Source organism: Tachysurus fulvidraco, chromosome 18, assembly GCF_022655615.1.
Source record: "Tachysurus fulvidraco isolate hzauxx_2018 chromosome 18, HZAU_PFXX_2.0, whole genome shotgun sequence".
NCBI classification, from domain to species: Eukaryota; Metazoa; Chordata; class Actinopteri; order Siluriformes; family Bagridae; genus Tachysurus; species Tachysurus fulvidraco.
In genome coordinates, this window is record NC_062535.1 from 9,028,442 (window position 1) to 9,043,612 (window position 15,171).

The 15,171-nt window shown below is 36.5% G+C and overlaps 2 protein-coding genes across 2 annotated transcripts; both read left to right on the plus strand.

The window, feature by feature from the left end:
* Nucleotides 1-266: 266 nt before the first annotated feature.
* LOC125139432 lies at nt 267-2,866 on the plus strand. Its single transcript, XM_047803482.1, has one exon. It carries the CDS (start codon nt 309-311, stop codon nt 2,760-2,762), a length of 2,454 nt encoding a protein of 817 aa, XP_047659438.1. The 5' UTR covers nt 267-308; the 3' UTR covers nt 2,763-2,866.
* A 3,930-nt stretch (nt 2,867-6,796) lies between these two features.
* Nucleotides 6,797-13,604, plus strand: hpxb (hemopexin b). The gene is made up of 10 exons (XM_027156567.2): nt 6,797-6,942; nt 7,295-7,311; nt 7,467-7,592; nt 8,419-8,582; nt 8,780-8,933; nt 10,133-10,345; nt 11,439-11,522; nt 11,603-11,733; nt 12,972-13,116; nt 13,310-13,604. The coding sequence occupies exons 1-10, from the start codon at nt 6,878-6,880 to the stop codon at nt 13,534-13,536; spliced, it is 1,326 nt and encodes a 441-aa protein (XP_027012368.2). The 5' UTR covers nt 6,797-6,877; the 3' UTR covers nt 13,537-13,604.
* Nucleotides 13,605-15,171: the final 1,567 nt, after the last annotated feature.

Below are 15,171 nucleotides of genomic sequence, written 5' to 3' on the forward strand. Positions count from 1 at the left end.
CACAGACATTGTAAACATCAAATGATTAAAAGGCATGAAGTGTCATTCATTTATAATAAAAAAAAAATACAAATCTTTGATAAATCACTGCAGTATGTGAATAAAACACCTCATCACACCACCCTGGCTTGGAATAATTTCTTATAACAGCCCACACTGTTGTGTTTTATTCATCATATAACACACATATCTATGTATGTGTATTGCTTAAACAGTATTATCTATCTAAAACCTGTTCTGTTCTTCTAACAGAGACATTCCATCAGTGAAGTGTTGGACCTCTTAACGAAAGTCAACAAACTCTCATAATGATGTTACTTGGATCACATTTCAATAGTAAACCTCCTGGGACAATATCTCATCAAGTATACAGCTCCTCTGAACCCCTAAACTCCCAGCCTACATGGATAACGCAGGCCTTGTGTGACCTAGCACAAGGTGAGAAAGAACTCCGCCGACTTACAGAGAAACAAACAGCTGAAGTGGATGAAGTGAACCAGATCCTCGATTCTGCAATTTTTGGTGCCCAGAAAAAAGAGCGCCATCTGCTGGAGAAGGTGGAGAAAGCCCATCGGGAAGCTCAACAGAGACTGCAACAGCTCAAAAGAGAAAATGCAGCAGCAGCTCGAGTCGGACAATCCTTAGTTGATCGTCAGCTGCAAAAGATGAGTCAGCTTAAGGAACAAATTCTTATGTGGAGTAGATCCCCCACAGGTCCCAACAAAAATCAGTTGCTGATGGGAGTTAAAGAATTAATGCAACCATGGGAGATCTCTGTTTCCCTGAAAAGAGTCACTTTCCAGCCCAGTCCTGAGTCAAATGTTATTCAGTTTGGGGAGATTAATGTCTATGAGGACAGCTTGACATTTCCAGTTGGAGTCTGTGGACCAGAAGGGCAAAAATGTGCTCTCCACACTGGACAGATGACACTTGACAATCATGTGGCTGTATCAGAACAGCTTTGTGCGCCATATAATAGTGGAGGAAAGAACGAGTCGTTAAAGACAAACAGCGGAAGTAGCCGTGTTGTCAGAAAGATTCGCTTATCAACAGCTAAAGATGATGTGTCAGGTAATAAGATAAAGATGCCCAGACCAAAAACATTTAAGGTTTGGCCACGTAAGCAGGATAACTCAGAATCCTCTCAGGATGAGGACTCACGTGAAGAAGACACGTTGTTTCTTGCATTTAATACAGTGTCAAGCCAAGGAGAAGTGGGAGCAGGAAGCCCTGTATCTGAACAAGGTGAAATCAAAAGCCATTCGTTTTCCAAAGGCCAATGGAAACAAAGTGTCCTTGTTCCAGTTTCAAGCCAAGAGCCATCCTGTCCACCAGAAGAATGTAGACCTGAGGACTGTGGTCAATGCTTTGGATTCCAAAGAGAAATTTCACCTCCTATGACATCTTTTCCAGGACATACATCAAGTTATAGCTGTGTGGACCTCTCTTGCAAAGACCAAACTCAGTATGGTCAAAGATTTGGTGGACCAAGACGATCTCCTTCCCCAGCAGACAGCATGGACTCCAGTTACACGTACACTGTCAGGTCTGCCAGTAGCCACAGTGGCTCCCTAAAAGGAGAAAACCAAAATTTTTTCTCCACTTCTGACATATCTGCTAGGGGTCGCCATTTAAATAATGGAAAAGACAAAATTCAGAAGAAGTCCAATAAGAACAATTTATCTAGGCCTCACGATCAAGGTCTTAAAAGATCTGAAACACTGGATTTAAAAGACCAAAAATTTAAATACAGCTGTGAGGGGTCCAAACAGGTATCTCGGTCTTTGTCTATGTCTGAAATAGAAGGAAAAGCAAGAGGAACCAAATCTGAACATATTGGAGATAGGAGTAGAAAAGATCGAGGAGGCTCAGGCCTGGCAAAGTCTGTGGAAGGTGGACGAACACTAAGAGTCGGACTTCTGGTAAAGAAATTTGGTAAGCAGGGGTCAGGACGCACCGACTTTACTTTGCCGAGTGGAATTCACACCACAGCTCAAGGTCAGCTGTTTGTAGTGGACTGTGGAAATGTTCGTGTGCAGGTAACAGACCTACAGAAGAACATTGTGCAGCAGGTGACTTTACCAGCAGCTGACTCTACCTCTCGACACTGTCGGAATTTTTTTGATGTTGCTGCTAACTCTAAGGGCTTGATAGCGTTGACATGTGCTGCAGAACGTGCTGTGCTGGTCTTTAGCCGCCATGGTCGACTCTTGCAGACCTATGGCTGTTCTGGTACTCAACAAGACTTTGAGGCTCCAAGAGGTGTCACTGTGACAAGGCAAGATGAGTTTCTAGTTGCTGATATTCGGCGTGGCACTTTGACAACTCTCAAACTTGACCCTAAAACAGGAACCAAGATAGAGCGCACTGTAGTCACAGGATTTCACAGGCCCTATCTGGTGGCAGCATGTCTCACTACAGGCCTTATGGCCGTGTCTGAAAGGGGCAACGAAACTGGACGGGCGGCATGCATAAGGGTGCTGGAACCTGGTTGGAACACCATTCGTACCTTGGGTGTATGTTCTGGCATGGGACCTGTGCTTACCAGTCCTTGGGGTATATGCATTGATACAGATGGAAATGTTCTTGTGGCAGACTGGGGCAAACAGCATCGTGTGTTGCTGTACCCTGCAGTTGGTGTGGGTTGGGATATTGTTAGTCAAGGCCTTAGCAGCCCCAGAGGACTTGCTTTGCTGCCTGAAGGTCACCTTGTGGTCTCAGATAGCATGAACCATTGCATTAAGATTTACCGATATAAGTAATGCTTGTACAGTGATTTAATTGCAGTTTATTGTCTCGAGTTGTACAAACTTGCCGTATTAACTAAGGTATTGAAAAAAATGATATATTTAAAGCTATATTTGAAGATGTGAAGATTCTTGCAATGTACCATTTGTGTATGTTTTTGGATGAGTGTTTATTGTGATTATTATTTCTTTATCATTTTTCAGTGTTCAGATTCTATTGAATATTAATCATTTTATAACGAAATGAGTTTTGTTTTATCAGAACAATATGAAATATAAGCAGAAATATCTATTACATACAAAATTATTAGACATATTATAGATTGTAAAGGTGTAAACAAGATAATACAGAAGAATATGTAATAAAATGCAGATAGCAGGATCTAAAATATTGTGTTTTGGGCAAACAAATGTACTCATTTAGTCATATTATCTTTTTGGTTGTTGTTTTGCTGATTTATACAACTAACAGGAATTGTGTTTCTTATGTATCTCTTAACATTAAATAAAGAGTTTGGTGTTCTGAATATCTGGATCCATTTTAATACCACTTGTCACTTTCTTTGACCAATTCTAGGTCAGTTCCTGTAATCTAGGCTACAAAAATAATCATGTTTTATATAGATTTTCTTACATTTCGTGTTGAGTTGACTTCTTTTCAGGTTCTTCAAAAATAGATAAGAACAAACATTGCACGGAGCAACTAGATCAAAACAATTAGGATTTAATGATAAATAAGCTTTATTTATATACTAAGCAGAATAAAGGCAAGGTTTAAGATCATTTCTTACGAATCTTATGATATGAATGCAAAAAGCATGTACCTCAAAGGATGCTTAAATTAGTAGTCCATCTCCCTGGTTGGTAGCTATTGTGTCAGTGGGTGAGAACTAGCTAGTGGTAATGATCACACTAAGTGAAAATCAGGAGGACACTTAAAAAATCTTTATTATGTAGTTAATCGCAACATACCATTCCATTTTATTTAAATTATTTGAAAAAATAACAATTTGATTCAGTATTTTTTTGTTTGAGTCAAGCCATTTACCCAGTCTTATTAACAATAAATAGCACACTCTTAAAGAGTTTAAAGTGTCCACTTCTCGTCTCTCCACCTGAGGTAGATGCTCTTCTTTATTATCCATTGTCCTGGAATAAAGAAAGGTGGAATATTCACCAGAATCTCCGAAAGAGGACATCTTTCTTCTCGTAAAGGAGTAGGAAAGTGGCCACCTGGGTCTCTCTGGAACACCACACTTGCTTTTCATGTAGAGTGCTGACTGAACCAACAAATGCTCTTGTCGCTACCATAGAACCATGTTATCCATGGTTGCGTTTCCTGGACCACTTAACAACTGACCTCTTGCCCAGCGACAATCCAGGCAACTTCACCACCAACTTTCATATACATATCCACTTCCATTTTATAAGTAAACCGATTTACATTTGCAAAGTATTTTTACAAAGAATATTTACAAAGAATAAATTATTTAATGAAAACTGACATTTGTTTATTTGCTGACATCAAGAACAGTAATGACACCAAGAATTACTGGTTTGGGTAATTATGTGTGTAATCTATTCAGGCAATTTAAAATCAATTTTAGAGAGTCTGAAGATGCTTAGAGTGTAGGGCAACAACATAAGGCAGGGTTTGGAATTTGTATTTGGAAGAAGATCATGCCCGGTCATGCCACCTAGTGTATAGCATTTTTTTTTAAATATCATGTCACAAAATCATAAAATGCTGTAATATAATTTTGTATATTCATTCATTCATTTATTCATTCATTCATTCATTCGTTCATTTTCTCCCGCTTAATTTTGTATGTATATATATACAATATATATATATATATATATAAAGCTAGATTACTTTAGCCTACAGAGTTAGTTAGCTATTGGCAATTTGTGCCACATGGTTTCCTTTATTTACTCAGAATGCCTTTTAAGTCTGATTAAGTCTATATTGACTTAACAACTGAACTTTACAATTTAAAATAACCTTCACATTATAACCTTTACACATACTATGACTGATCCCTTCATCCTCCTTTTAAAGCTGTGATAAAACAAAAAAACTGTTGTGGATGCTAGAGTCGAAGATGGCACAATGACACAACCGGCTTATAGATAACTGTCGATATTATATCAACTATTCAGTTACATTCAGTTAACTATTCAGTTACACGGTTTCAGTACTGATGATGTTACACCAGTTGTTGCTACTCGGGTGTTAACTTTCATGATAGGCAAAGATTCTATTAAGGGATCTGTTTAGTGTTGAATTTCCAAATTGGTAAAAGCAATATGATTTAATAATTTATTGACTCAATATGATCTGAGTCATAATATGAAGCTAATAATATTTCTTCTTAAGAAGCATAAAGTGGTAGATAACTGGGAAGAGGTCTACAAAGGACTTGCTATACTTCAGTTGAAGTCTCTACATTTAGTGCATCAGTAGCTCTGAGATACATAGTACAAATACAAATGTACTAAATTAGGAATAACACCATGATTCTGTCTGCTGTTTGGGTTATGAGCACATTAGAGGGTCCTCTATCCAAATGGTCCATCGCATAAATTAGTAAGATGTTAATATGAAAGGTGTGTGATCTTAATGAAGAGGAAGATGTTTATTCCAGCATAGCAGTGACAAAAGACATGAAGTACTTTGGGTTCATCAGAGTCAAGAGGAACCCAGGACAAATCATGCTAAAGCATTTTACCCTATACTGTTTTTCTTCTTTGTAGATGGGGTTTTGCATTAAGTGTGTTTGAGTGTAAGAACCGAGTGTCTCCGAAATGGCTGGGTCACACATTGTCGTCTAGCCGGATGTCTTTAAATGTTAATCACGGTCATGTGCAAAAATGTTATACAAGCCATCCAGAATTTCTAATTTCAGAATATTGTTCAGGCCAGAGCTTTTCCTCTCCATGTTTGCTTAAAGGAAGGTCAGAGTCCAGGTAGTGATTTCCTTGCTAATACTCGTCTTATTCATCTCACCAGTAAATTAGATTTAGAGAAGGAGTGACAGATTAATTTTAGCTAAAGGGCTACAAAAAATAAAGAAAAATTTGTTTGGTGCCCAAAGAATATACACATAAAGAAAATGCATTTAAATGCATTTGTATATAAGCATTTATCTTTAATATACATTCTGAAAGTACGTACAAAGTAGAAACACACAATGAAATTCACTACAAAAGAAAATAAATTTTTTTAAATAAATGGATTCATCAAAAAAACATCTTAGAAACATTTTCTACATTTTATTGAAACGGACTTCATTTGGATTGTATGGCAAATATTACGGCCTGGGGATTATAGTTCGATTTTGCCCATATCTTAGTCTTTTTTCCACATCTTTCATTTATATCACGATCAAATGGTTTATATCTAGTTTTAAAACCAGCCAAATTGGAAGCATTAGAAAAACACTTCTGGTCCAATGGGCATGAAGGGTGCTGCATCTTATACAGTATGAACAGGGAAATCATCGAGCTCTGCTGATGGTTATACAAAATAAGCTTGTTGTAACTCATATACATTCATTAATTTAATCTCAATCCAAATGTGGTGTTAAAAGCCTTGATTTGGCGTTTTGAATTGAATTGTGGCTCAACAACCTCTCATGATTCATTTCAAACTTGTTAGACACATCAACTTCTGTTCACTGAGGTAATTTATACAAAAGTACAAATGTTTTTGTTTGGTTTTTCTGAGAGAATATTGGTGTCCCGGTCTAATTCCATGTAATTAAAGATTTTTTTTTAACATAACTAATTATACAATGTATAATTAATAACCAATGGCCAATGACTTAAATTATTCGGGAACAGATCACGTTTTCATGTTTTTCTGGAACAAATTAGTCATCGCATGGCTAGTGTCCTGGGACCTGATTGCCTAATCGCAAACTTTTGTAACATGGGACTTTTCGCTCTTGTTTTTTCCAAATATTGGTAGATCATGTCATGTATCACAGATTGTCCAGAAACAGATAAACACACAGTCCTCCACCGCAACCCTCCCTGTGTGGGGAATCAGTATAAAAACTGACACTGCTACAGTCAGAGAGTATTTTACCTCTCAGTGTTGACCTGGAGTGAGAAGGTGTCTCATCATGAAGCGACTCTTAGTGTTCACATGTGCGTGCTTCATTCTGTCTCAGAGCTACGCAGCGCCAGCGTGAGTATCTTCTGCAAAGTAGAGAAATTTCAATTTGACATACTTTGAATTATTGTTTTCAAATCTCATATCGCTTTAGAGTTGTTCTGGGTACAGAGTACAGCATTAGATCAATAACGGATGGTCAAAGTCACTATCTCAGGTTTTTTTTTCAACTTCAGCAGATAACTTATTAACTGTATTTAAATTATTAGCACTATTATTAACCCTTTAACTCCCAGGTCCCCTCACTATTATTAACTATTGATAACTCCCCTTCTGATTCTTTTCACTGAAAGTAATAAATTATCCATGCTAGTTAATGAGTAATATCTAAATGTAAATTTCAACATTATTTCTCTTTCCGTTACAGCCATAAAGATGTTATAGGTATGTATATTAATTTTCCAATTTGCAAATAAATATTTCCCTTCTCTTTAGTGTATTGGCTGATTTAGCCAGAGAGCTTTACACCTCATTCAATCAATATAATAATGAATCTATATTTGTTATGTTAATGTTATGAACATAAATGCTATTTTTAGATCGTCCTAAAGAAAATCCTCAAGCTGATGAAGATTCCCATTACAGTGCCAAGTATGACCGCTGTGAGGGCATCGAATTTGATGCCATAGCCCCTGATGAGACAGGAAGCGCACTCTTTTTTAAAGGTTAATTCATTTCCTTTTAATTGTACAGCACTTCTTAACAATATACATTGCCCCAAGGAGTTCTGATGTCTCCTGATGATTACAGCAGCAGTTGATAGAAAGTACAAATCTACAGATATTTAATCTACAGGTGAGATTATACAACCGAAGCAAGGCTGGGTTTGGGTCCATGTGGGACCTTCAACAGCATCATACTGTACAGAAAGCTAAACATCTGTAAAACAGCTGGCTTGTATGGAGGCACAATGGCGGTTGAAGTTCATTCTTATACTCACAATCTATATGCTGTCTGCCAGTAACTGTCCTGATGACCCACTGCCAAATAGAGCGGTACACATGATCTAACTGAGCACACATGAGCCATAACAAGTGTGTAGGGTTACTAGAATCATGTGGTACATTATAGTGCTGAAGGCCAGAAATAGCATTTAATTCACACAGACTATTAGATTATTGTTTATGGTTGTTTTTGTACATCTTCAAACATTATTATTATTATTATTATTATTATTATTATTATTATTATTATTATTATTATTATTATTATTACCTAATACTGACAACTAAAAAATGACATTAGTCATAATATTGTAATTGCGGAGTTTATACATCACTAAATAATTGTGAGGCATTTACACCAAAATGTTCAATTAAGAGTTATCTGCTTTAGCCTTATTAAAACATTTAGCACACATAATTGTCAGATGGAGCGTTTTAATTCAAGTTCACAGGTAAAATAGTGAACATCTTTTTTGAAATGTTATTCTTATGAAAAATGGATTCACAAGAAAAAAAAACTTGCTGACTTTGACTTCAAACTCCACAGGTGACCATTTATGGAAGGGCTTTTCAGGCTCTGCTGAGCTGGCAAACCTTACATTCCAAGAATTAGATAAATATCATCACCTGGGTCACGTGGATGCAGCCTTCCGCATGCACAATAAAGACAAGGAAGACAAAAAACACCATGACCATGTTTTCTTCTTTCTGGTATGATATCCTATGTGTTCTGATCTCATTACACCTTTCCATAGTGTATTTTGCAAGGAACGTCATTAGGATTTTGCACTCTATTTAAATATCTCCAGCAACGTTTCATATCTTCAGTCGAGTAGCTTGAAGAAATGAACATGTTCCCTCCATAAAATAACGAACCTGCTTTTAAAGTATGTATCGATATATCACAGGATGACCAAGTCTTCAGTTACTACAATCACACTCTGGAGGAAGGCTTCCCTCTGGAGATCCAGAAGGTTTTCCCAGGTGTTCCCAGTCACCTGGATGCAGCAGTGGAGTGTCCAAAAGGAGAGTGCACCACAGACTCGGTCCTGTTCTTCAAGGGTAAATACATTTCCTCATTACTATATCTATTATATCTCATGTAACGTGATATCAACAGATGTTTTCTTAATCCAGACAAAACTGACAAATGTGATGATGTTGCCTCCAAAATAAATGAATTAAAAAGGTTTCAGAAACTATATTAATAAATAACTTTATGTAAAAATGATTATGTTTATAATGAATTTATTTTTTTTACTAATGAATTTATTTACTTTTTTAAAAATTACATTTTTATTCATATTTTTTCTTTATTACTTTTATCCCATCTCTATTAACTAAGCAACTACTCATTGATTCAGTTGTATTTTTACATTTTAGGTAGATGTTCATAAGAACTGTTTTTACATTTGTACAATTTGTGTGGAAGTGTGATTTATAATGTTATGTTTTATGATCTTATTAATAATTACAAAAGATTATTTGCTTTCAATAATTCTGGAGGTTTCTGATTATTTGTTATTCTCTTAAATGAACTAATAACCAGTTAGTTTTCTAGGCCACATTCCACACACATAGGTTTACAGGTTTTAATGATCAGCTTTGAAAAGATTTGGAAGCTTCATTCTGATAATGCTCTTGATATTAGTCTGTCTTAACTGGTCTTATTAGCTTCTGAATGCTTTAATAATCTCAATTCTTATTTTAGGGTTAACCCATGTAAAAGTCTGAGCACTAGTGAATATGCATCTGTTTTACAGTACATTCTTTTCTTATATATAAAGTAATTTATGACAAATTATTTTACTGACAAGTTAGTAAGTAGAATTCTACTAAGAAAAGTAAAATCTAGGAAATATTTATATGAATTTTGTAGCATTTAGTTTTTCTTCTTTCCTGCTTTAAGAACAGTGTTAGCTTGAGCTGGCAAAAAATTCTACAAGTTTGTGCAAAAACCTATGACCCGTTTTAGGTCAAAGCCAATAGAAGAGATTAGACATGTGAAAAATCTGATTTTTTTTGTACAAGGCATAAGGACAGTTAAGATATGGACATACAATTAGGGGAGAATTGTGAATATTAAATATTAAAGATATTAAACATTTAATTCTTCTTTTTATCTTATTGTTTTAAATCCCGGATTTTTTGTGGTTTGTGATGTTAGGGCTTCACTGTACATGAGTAGATAAAACTAAAACAAGAGAAAATAGCTCTGTAATTATAGATAAAATGACATATTTTGTATATTTATTCAACAGGACATGATGTGTACAACTTTGACATCAAGACTGAAATTGTGAAGCACAAAACATGGGATCACTTGCCTGTTTGCACATCTGTGTTCCGCTGGCTCGAGCACTACTACTGTTTCCATGGCCACAACTTCACTAGATTTCATCCTGTGTCTGGAGAAGTTGAAGGGAATTATCCCAAGGATGCTAGACGCTACTTCATGAAATGCTCAGATATAGGTGTGCAGTTGAGCTCTACTTTATTTTTCATGTGATATCTAACCTTAATAGCTTTTCCAATCTCTATAGTCTGGTGGTGTGTTAAGTCATTGCTATAATCTCTTTAGACATGCAGTAGCATTAATATTAGATTAAGCTGTATATGTAGATAGCATGTTTAAAATGGTATGTTTAAAATGGTATCTGGCAGCTAGCTAACGTTCTGTGCCTCGCTAGATAGGTAACTTGCAACACAAGTAAAAAGGACATAAATTTAGGCATTTGCAGCCAAGTATATAAGTTGATTAAACTTTATCAAATGAATTGTAATATACATACGTTTACACCACCGGACTAGCCGAATGTAATTTTAATTTTGTCTACCTTTCATCTAGACCACAAAAACTTATTGAGAGCAGTAGAATTGAAATAGCTAATATTAACTGTGGAAAAGCTGCTATCTATTGAGATTAATGCAAGAATGACATGTAATGCAAGAGGTTTGGTTAAATGTTGATTGCAAGCATTCACTTAACTAGTGATGTTGTAAGTCAAACATTTTAGGGTTACATTAGCCATCAATAGTGAATGAACTTATGCATTTTCGATGCAAGAGTTAAAAAAAAAACATGAGGCAGAGATGGAGGTAGCAGAGATGAGGATGTTGAGGCTCTCTTTAGGAGTGAAGAGGATGGACAGGATTAGGACCGAGCACATCAGAGAGACAGCTCAGGTTTTAGGGAAAAGGTCAGAGAGGCTAGGTTGAGATGGTTTGGACATGTACAGAGGAGGGAGATGGTTATATTGGTAGAAGGATGTTGGAGATGAAGCTGCCAGGTAAGAGGTCAAGAGGAGATATATGGATGTGTTAAATGAGGATATGAAGGTAATTGTTGCGAGTGTAGAGGATGCTGAGGACAGAGTTAGGTGGAAACAGATGATTCGCTGTTCGGACCCCTAAAGGGAAAAGCCGAAAGTAGAAGAAGATTTTATGTTTTTGGTATATATCAATGAAAAGGAATATGACATCAGTCTGCACATTTTTAAACACTCAAACCTTTAATAAGACAGATTTGTTGTGTCATTTCCCATTATTTTTGACTTTGCACTGTAGGTCACGGGGCTGGGCACAGAAGGCCTCGATGTAAACTTGATGCCATCACCACAGACAGCACTGGCAAATCATATGCATTTATAGGTCAGTATATTTCCTATAACAGTACTAGTAAGAATTCATATGAAAAATCGACTGCAATATTAATCTTACTACAATTTCAGAGACAATGTACATTAGATTGGACACACTTCGTGATGGCATTCATCCCTTCCCTATTACAAGATCATGGAAGGAAGTTTCAGGACCTGTAGATGCAGTGTTCTCGTATGGGGACAAAATTTACATCATTCAGGTACAGTATAACATTGCTTTCCATTTTCACTAAGACACCAGAAATGTCCGTTGTTCCAAAAAAATGTGATGTTCTATATAAGATCTTCTATATACCTGTCACATTGCACCCCATAAGGTATCATTCAAAGAAATTTACAATTGAGTGGTTGAGGTGGATTAAGGATCTTACTCTAGGAACCAACAGTGGCGTCTTAGCAGTACTGATGACTCGAATTCACAACCTTCCGGTCAGTCACCCATAGCCTTTACCACTGAGTCACCACTGTCCAACAAATAATTTCAAAATATTCTCTTTTTAAAGCTTATTATGTACAAGGTATGGTGGCAAGAACATTTGCTTCACAGGGCCGGGGATTCAAATTCCTCCTTTGTCCTGTGTGTTTGAAGCTTACATGTTCTCCCTGTGCTTCAGGGGTTTTCTCCAGGTACAGTACAGTCCATCAAACATGCGTCGGAAGCTAGTTGGCTTCTCTAAATGAGCATGTCTTGTGCCTTGAGTTTCCTGAGATAAACTCCAGGGTTCCTGCAAACCTGTACAGGATAAGCTCTACGGAAAATGGATGGATGCTTATTATATAAAAAAAATAACTCCTGACAGGTCACAGAGTTAAAGAATAATAATCACTGATGTCGCGGTGTGATGTGACACAAAGCAAAGATATGTTTACCACCCAATTTTGATCATTTTAACATCTGATAACAAAATATCCCAAAGTATTTAACACCTCTTGTGTTTATTGTTAGATTATAATAAATTGTGCATAAATATAGAACTGTGTCAGCCAGCATTGCTGTTATAGTGAGTCATCGAATATAGCGAACAAATGAACAACTTCTGACCAATCAGAGTCGAGAGTTTAGCACAGCTGTGTTATAATGATTATTAAGATAAAAATGAACTGATCTTACAGAACTTACTAGGATTAACCCTAGGAGTTCTTGCATTTTTACTTTATTGTATACTACTGCATTGTAATAACCAATAGATTGTAAACATTTAACATCTTAAATTCCTTAAGATCCAATTGTCCTGATGTAGTGGCTTCTATAACGTCTGTTTAATTTCATTGTAGTCACTGAGTCAATAATATAAATAATATAAATAATAAGCTTCGAGTTTAAAGTTAATTCGTATAACAGCATTTTCACTGACTCGTTCCTGTGAACCTAGTCATTTATTTGTATAGTTACTGTAATTAAAAACCTAATATAAAGTGTTGTCATATATTTTGACAGGGTGATCAAATCTATATCTATAAATCAGCAGCTCATTACACACTCATAGAGGGATATCCTAAACCTCTGAAGGAGGAGTTGGGCATCGAGGGACCTGTGAACGCTACATTTGTATGTGACAACGATGTTGTACATGTTATACAAGGTATGCAATATATTAGTATCAAAAATCTCAGTATTTATATATGAATATCTTCTGAATACTGAAAGCAAGCGATGTTAGTCAATAGTATTCATTAATAACCAATTCATTCTAATAGATTCACACATGTTGTCTCCTACCAGCTTCAATTCATACTAAATGAATAATTTAGACATGACTGATTTTTTTCACACAGGTCAAAAAATGTTTGATATTGATCTGGAAGCAACCCCCAGAGCTGTGAAGGCCGAGGCTCTGCTGCCCTTCCCAAAGATTGATGCTGCTACATGCCACACTGATGGTGTGAAAGTGTTTGTTGGTGGAAAATACTACCTGTACCAGAGCCCAACACTGCTGGCAACAAGCAAGAGTTTGCCAGAACCCCACAAGATGTCAACTGAAATGTTTGGCTGTGAAGAGTAAAAGCTTCACATGAAATGTAAATGCTGTTCGGTCAAATTCCCTACTCTGAATAAACATTTCAGGTCATATCTGTGACTTTTTTTGGCTGTCGTCTTCAGTAGATCACCATTTTGCCTGCTTAACAATATCTAGCTAAGAAATAAAAGTTGAAACCACCTTTGCCTTTGACTGTAAATGTAAAAAAATAAAATAAATTCACTGACTGACAGCTCTATTCTATATTCTCTAATATTTACATACGAAAACTTCTCGTAGTCATGAATGGATAGACCATTCTTATTACATCACCTCTAGATCACCACCTTTAAACAGAGGCACTTGCCTTTAAGTCAGAAAAATCAAGGGATAGAAAATGCAGACTGAAGAAGCAGATCAGTTTTTCTCTAATGTCAGGTGTTATCTGCTTTAACATAAACCAACAGCAATTTATTACTTGATGATATATGAACAGATGTGTTAGGCTTTCATTCCACTTAAATGCCACATGCACCTTCAAGCAGTTAATGTAAAATTAAAGGCATTCTTAGGTATGAGTATAAAGTGGTTTTGTTATTAATCTGTTGGACTATTGGTCAGAAGGTGGTGAATTCAAATACTAGGATCACCAAGCGGCCGCCACGGGGCCCTTGAGCAAGAACCTTACCTGCTCAGTGAAATAAATTAAATGAATGGAAATCTGTCCTGGTTAAAGGTGTTTGCCAAATGCAATAAAATATGCTTACTGGATTAAAGCACACCTCATCAACTTGATAACAGGGTTGAAGGATGTTTGCACGACTGAGGTTTCCAAGGCTGTAAATGTCATTTACAACATCAAGCATCTCAGATTTTGGTGGATATTTCAGCCAATTACCTGTCTTTATAACAGATGATTTAGATAAAGATAAAGAACTGCAATATCTCACTATGCCCACTTCAGGGAAGATATCGTTGGCTCTAAAGACCAAGAAGACGTCTAAAGAAGAGGTTTCTACACTTTCTGGCTGAAGGTGGATTACAATTACGAATTTAAAGATCAGACATTAATCATTTATCTCATTCTTATTACAGAGATTATAAAGCAAATACAGATTACCAACCAGTCCTCCTGGACATGTGCCCTGGGGTCCAGAGTAAGCATTGATTTGAATTAATGAAATTGTGGCATAGAAGCCTTTATTAATTCCTTTCTTCACATATCCCAAATGAGAAGGTTGGGATCAGAGCACAGGGGCAGCTATGATATGTTGCCCCTAGAGCATTGTTGGGCAATTGCCCCTTGTTCAATTGCCCAACAATAGTAGCTTGGCAGTGCTGGGGTTTGAACCCTGACCATCCAATTAACAACCAAGAGCTTTAACCACTCAAGCCACCATTTGGGGAGCAATAATTATTTTATAATTGTAGATCATACATAACAGCTCACACAAATCCAATTAAAGTTTTCCAAGTTACATGTTCATGGAGATTCCCTTAAAGCAGCTTAAAACCCTGCGTCTTGTGTCACTGTGTCAGGGGTGTCCAAACTACCATAATGGGTTTTGCAGCCCGCCGCCATTTTTGTTAACGTGTACCAAGTTTAAAACTGTAGTTCCCATTTTGACCACGTGGCGTCGCTATTGTATAAAAAAAGGCAGGCTTAATATTTACTTTTGC

What these genes read in the sequence shown, in the direction of transcription:
- hpxb (XM_027156567.2), top strand. Translation starts at nt 6,878, where the DNA reads ATGAAGCGACTCTTAGTGTTCACATGTGCGTGCTTCATTCTGTCTCAG. An exon ending in CTCGGTCCTGTTCTTCAAGG is followed by an intron (nt 8,934 to 10,132) that starts GTAAATACATTT and finishes TTTATTCAACAG; the next exon opens with GACATGATGTGTACAACTTT. An exon ending in CAAATCATATGCATTTATAG is followed by an intron (nt 11,523 to 11,602) that starts GTCAGTATATTT and finishes CTACAATTTCAG; the next exon opens with AGACAATGTACATTAGATTG.
- LOC125139432 (XM_047803482.1), top strand. Translation starts at nt 309, where the DNA reads ATGATGTTACTTGGATCACATTTCAATAGTAAACCTCCTGGGACAATA.